Here is a 5,987-nt window from a genome sequence, read left to right on the forward strand (position 1 = left end):
TTAGTTTTATTTTTTATTTTCATTATTGTAAGCTATTTGTTTAGTCAATTTTTTAAGGTTTATTTGTGGCCTAATATTGTAAGCAAGTTCAAACAGAAAATAATTGTACGCGGAAACAATGATGAGGCTGTCGCTTAATGAACTTTGTTTGTATGATGTTCGGGCGTTGGTGGTGTAACCTCTTGTGATTGGAGTAGGAACTTTAATTTGGGGGGCGAATATAATATCTGGGAAGCTTCTCATATGCATGGGACCTTGCAAATCCCAATCTATTATATGAATATGATTATTTTATATATAGAAAGTTCGATCATTCTTGACTGTTTATACCTTGCGGCTAGGGTAGTGTATTTGACTATTGTTATATTAAAGGGAAAAAAATATTGGAATTTAGTGTGCTTTGTTTTGGTGGTTGATTTAAGTAAACACTATTTGTTGATTTCGCAAATGAGCTAAACTGTTCATCACATGGGTGTATGAGCCGTTTCATGCGCTTCAACATTGACAAATGGCAATTTTGTTGACATATGCTACTACTATTTAATAAGGGGGAAACTCAAGTGCAGTCGACTTCACGTGGAGTTAATACTTGAGAGTCGTTAAATGAATTGACTGATTTGACTAAATTTTCATCTAACGGCTCTCAAATATCAACTTCACGTGAAGTCGACTTCACCTGAGTTTTCACCATTTAATAATGATCAAATTGTCAAGAAGTAAGACATACCAATGTTTATGAAGTGTAATGAATTTCCCCCTTAATTGATTCGTATGAGGTGGAACAAAGACAAACAGGGAAAGAAAAGAAAAATCAAAGATAAGATTGGCGTATAGAAATACATAGAGTACACATGCAAATACACATTGAATTACAAAGATAAAATTACTTTTGTAATCACACTAATTGTTTAAGAGTTTAATTTTAATGTACAAAACAGTATACACAGTGATACAATCACATTTATTCTTTTAGATGATTATTTATACTATCGAAAATAAGATTTTGTAACAGTTTTAATTCTATACAAAAAGAAAAAAAAAGTTATTGAAAATTATAAGACATTGGAAAGTGTATGCATGGTTTTGATTTTGTTCAATTTCACCATGACTGATACAAAATTATAAAACATGTTTATTTAATAATTAATATATTGATAATATTAAATGTTTTCTAAACATCCAATTAAATGTATTTCCAGATTATTATAAAAATTCATAAATTGAGTCGTACAAATCATCTTTACAAAAATAGCACAAAAAAATTAAATCATTAATCTTAGTCATAATGTAAGATTAATTAATATCAAACAAATGCAGTTAATATATTACAATAGTCAGCATAACTTGAAAACATGCCATACATTCTCTTTCTTTTTTGATAGATATAAGTAATAATGATAAGAGATGAAAAACAAATAAACTAACTAAGTCAGAAACATTGGTCCTAAAATTTAAAGCAAAGATCTCTGGAATACATTGAAAAAGAATTACAATATACACAATTCCTGCCATCAACTTTCATAAGGAAAAAGTATTTGTATAAGCAATTCAAAAGAATCCATCACGAACCAGTCATAAAAAGCACTTATTGACGGGGAGTATAAACAAGCAGTTAGTGCATGAGTGTGGAACCTATGGAAGACACAATCTTTTGTCTCCCTTTTTGTATTGATAGATAGCTTCCCGGTATTCTTGATACGAGCCCTATGGAACAAACTGAGAACTGTCATATGCCAATTGGTCCAATTACAAGAGCAACAACTAAGAGAATAAAAGAAGGTTTTGCAAACATGGCTAAATCATGTGTTCAGGAGATGCATCAAGAATTGGGCAAGACAATGATTAACGATTATCAAAAGCCACACGTCTTACTATTTTACAAGATGTATTGAAGACTCTCATTAGTCAAGATGAATTAAAAGAGACATCACTTTCTTAGAATTTATTGTATGTTTATTTTATTTTTGTTATTTGTTTGTTTTAGGCCCAGTTATGATTTGACCCATATTTTATTCTAGTAAACTTATGAGTTAGGGATTTAAATTTAAGAGGTATAAAAACCCTCTAAATCCTGGTAGCCATTTTTTTTTTAATTTTTGATGAATGAAATTTTCTTTGAGTTTCTTTGAGAAACTTGGGTGTGAACAGGTGAGGTAGAGTGATTCCCTTAGAGTGATTCCCTTAATTGTTGCATCAGGAAATCAAATTGAGGTAGAGGAGTCCCTTTCTTTGATCTTCCATCTTATCCTGGGTTACGTTCCGTATCATTTGGTATCAGATTTCAGGTATTAGATTAATTTTCATTAGTCTACGTTCATCCTTTCTGTGTTCTACATAAACTTAAAAAAAAAAAAAAAAAAATTCCAGCCACGCATAGTCACTTTATCCTTCCGTCTGTGTTCATCGTTATTCTTTTTGTCCTTCCCTTGAGTACCCAAAAAAAAAAATTTCCAGCCACGGATAGTCACTTTATCCTTCCGTCTGTGTTCATCGTTATTCTTTTTGTCATTCCCTTGAGTACCAAAAAAACAAAGAGTATATACTTGAGAGTACATACTTTAAAGTTTACACAGTAGCACTCAAGCAAAAAACAAAAAACAAAAAACAAAAAACAAAACAAAACAAAAAAAAAACAAAACAAAGCAACAATCTCAAAAAAAAAAAATCATTACGTACGTTATTATTATTATTCTTATTCTTATTATTTTTATTTTTTTTTAATTATTATTATTCTGATCTTTTGTCTTTTGTGTCTTTGTCCCTTTTATTATTCTATCCATCTTTTCCTCTTATCGTTGCGTCGGATTTTCTCTATCTTTTATTTTTATTTGCTTTCTAAAGTGTAACAGTCAAAGAGATTCAAGAGTGGTAAAAAGCAAGAGTGGTAAGTTCAATAGAGGGTAAAAACCAATTTTGAGAATAAACACGAGTGTCCATCTTTGAGTGAAACACGTGAGCGAGTGCTTGTGAGGTTCTTTTATAATATTTTTGTTACAGGTTCATTGTTATGGCAGATTGCAAAAGAGAGAGATTTAAAGAGTGCTTTCATAAGCAAGAAAGCTTTGTTTATGGTTCGGTTTAGGAATACTTTATTCTCTGACACTGACCTTAACCCAAATTTGCCAAATAGCTTTGTCTCTTTGTTGCAGGCATTTGCCGATGTCTTCCCTACTGACGTACCACGTGGTTTGCCTCAATTACGTGGGATTGAGCACCAAATTTATTTTATTCCTGGTGCTAGTATTCCTAATAGACCAGCCTATAGGAGTAATCCTGAAGAGACAAAGGAACTTCAAAGGCAAGTAGAGGAGTTATTAGCCAAAGGTCATATCCGGGAGAGTATGAGTCCATGTGCTGTACCAGTTTTGAAAGTTTTATGGGGTAAATTAGGCACAAAATTATTATACTCTACTACTTGTCATCCTCAAACTGATGGTCAAACTGAAGTAGTAAATAGAACATTAGGGACCTTATTACGTGCTGTTGTTGGTAAGAATTTGAAAACTTGGGAAGATTGTTTACCTTTTATTGAGTTTGCTTATAATAGAACTACTCATTCTTCTACTGGGTTTTCTCCTTTTGAACTTGTTTATGGTTTTAATCCTTTAACTGTTTTGGACTTATTACCTTTGCCTTTGAGTGATATTGTTAGCTTGGATGCAGAAGGTAAAGCTGAAAAGGTTAAAGCAATGCACTTGAAAGCACGTGAATCGCTTGAACAGAAAAATAAGTTGATAGCCCAACGGGTGAATAAAGGTCGAAGACAACTTATCTTTGAACCTGGTGACTGGGTATGGGTTCATTTGAGAAAAGAGAGATTTCCTACTCAAAGAAAATCCAAGTTAGACCCTAGGGGTGATGGTCCATTTCAAGTGCTCGAAAGGGTCAATGACAATGCTTACAAGATTGACCTTCCAGGTGCGTATAATGTATCAGCTACTTTTAATGTCTCTGACCTATCTCCTTTTGCTTGTGATGCAGATTCGAGGACGAATCTTTTTCAGGAGGGAGGGAATGATACGAGCCCTATGGAACAAATTGAGAACTGTCATATGCCAATTGGTCCAATTACAAGAGCAACAACTAAGAGAATAAAAGAAGGTTTTGCAAACATGGCTAAATCATGTGTTCAGGAGATGCATCAAGAATTGGGCAAGACAATGATTAACGATTATCAAAAGCCACACGTCTTACTATTTTACAAGATGCATTGAAGACTCTCATTAGTCAAGATGAATTAAAAGAGACATCACTTTCTTAGAATTTATTCTATGTTTATTTTATTTTTGTTATTTGTTTGTTTTAGGCCCAATTATGATTTGGCCCATATTTTATTCTAGTGAACTTATGAGTTAGGGATTTAAATTTAAGAGGTATAAAAACCCTCTAAACCCTAGTAGCCATTTTTTTTTTAATTTTTTATGAATGAAATTTTCTTTGAGTTTCTTTGAGAAACTTGGGTGTGAACAGGTGAGATAGAGTGATTCCCTTAATTGTTGCATCAGGAAATCAAATTGAGGTAGAGAAGTCCCTTTCTTTGATCTTCCATCTTATCCTGTGTTACGTTCCGTATCAATTCTTGTTTGGCGCATTTAGTTACCAAAAATTGTAAATGGTAAATGTAAGAGGTGAAAGAGCTAAATGTAAGTGATACATAATATTAGGCAAATTGAAATCAAAGCTAACAAGAATTTTACCAGGTCCTTCTGATTTGAATATGACGCCATATCACAATGCAGAAACTTTTTCGAATAATTCAACCCCAAGAGAGCAATGCTATCTATTTTGATATGGCATAGCAACTCTCAATTGTGCAACTCCATTGCCATGTTGAACTCTCTAGTTTACACAAAAACCGCTCTCTAATTTACGATCCTGTTTGTGTAGAACATCAATAAAATTTTTAGCAGAACAAAGGCCACTGATAAGAGGTCTGTAGGTATGTGTCCGGAACAAGGCCTTTTAGAAGCATATCATCAAGTAATTCAAAGGCCTTGTCAATTTTACCATTCCTACAATACCCTTCAATCATAACATTATATGTTACCTCATTTGGGGTGATCTTCTTTTCCACCATTTCAACAAAAAGTTTGGATGCTTCAGCCATATTATTTGCACTGCAAAACCCAGAAATAAGCGCAGTGTAAGGTATACACATTTGGGGCAATTCCTTTTGCAATCATCATATCATACAGTTGGAATGCTTTTCGTAGCTGTAGATCTTTGCAATATCTACTAATCAATCAGCCCTATTAATTAATGCATTACAAACAAACAAATTTGGTAGAAAATAATTGTACAAATTTGGTATACTAATTATGTTCTTAAGATAATACAGTTTGTTGTCTGCATTTTGCAAGCTGGTCGCGCAGGTAGTAATGAGTGTAAGATTTTTTTTTCATAGTATCTTTTAGTTTAACATATTGAACTATTAAAGACTATTTTATCACAATTTTAAATTTTATTTAAAATTTTATTAATTAACAAGAGAGATTCGAACCCCCAACACTTGTTTAAGCGAACGAGTGAACTGTCTATTCCACCAACTCAAGTTCGATGTTTATAACGTTCTTTGTAAGGACACTAACATGGAAAGTGGGCCCATATTTTCCATTAGGATAGGGCTTTGGGTGAGGTTGTGGACCCTCCTTCGATTCTCAACGTTTGATTATTGGGCTCACAAGTCAACAAAATTAGCCCACAGTGAATGGTTTTCAGAATTCTTTATGAAGCAAAGGCTTATACTAGTCCTTGCCTCCTTGGGTACCAAAATCGAGGGCCTAGTACACTAGTACTAGCCTCCGCTTTTGGATCACATGGAAGCCAGACATGGATTAAATATGTGATCCCTTGAAAACTGAAATATGCAGGTGACATGAATTTTGTTTTACAATATTTTTTAATTTGGTTATATTTTTATATCTTTTTATTTTAAAATGAAGTGTTATTAAATAGAAAATAATGTGATATTAATTTTCGCCATATTT

At 32.9% G+C, this 5,987-nt stretch overlaps 1 protein-coding gene across 1 annotated transcript; it reads left to right on the forward strand.

The window, feature by feature from the left end:
• On the forward strand, positions 3,069–4,358 carry LOC110269361. Its single transcript, XM_021117154.1, has 2 exons — positions 3,069–3,855; positions 3,982–4,358. Exons 1-2 carry the CDS (start codon positions 3,069–3,071, stop codon positions 4,212–4,214), a joined length of 1,020 nt encoding a protein of 339 aa, XP_020972813.1. The 3' UTR covers positions 4,215–4,358.

Source organism: Arachis ipaensis, chromosome B03 (assembly GCF_000816755.2).
Source record: "Arachis ipaensis cultivar K30076 chromosome B03, Araip1.1, whole genome shotgun sequence".
Lineage (NCBI taxonomy): Eukaryota > Viridiplantae > Streptophyta > Magnoliopsida > Fabales > Fabaceae > Arachis > Arachis ipaensis.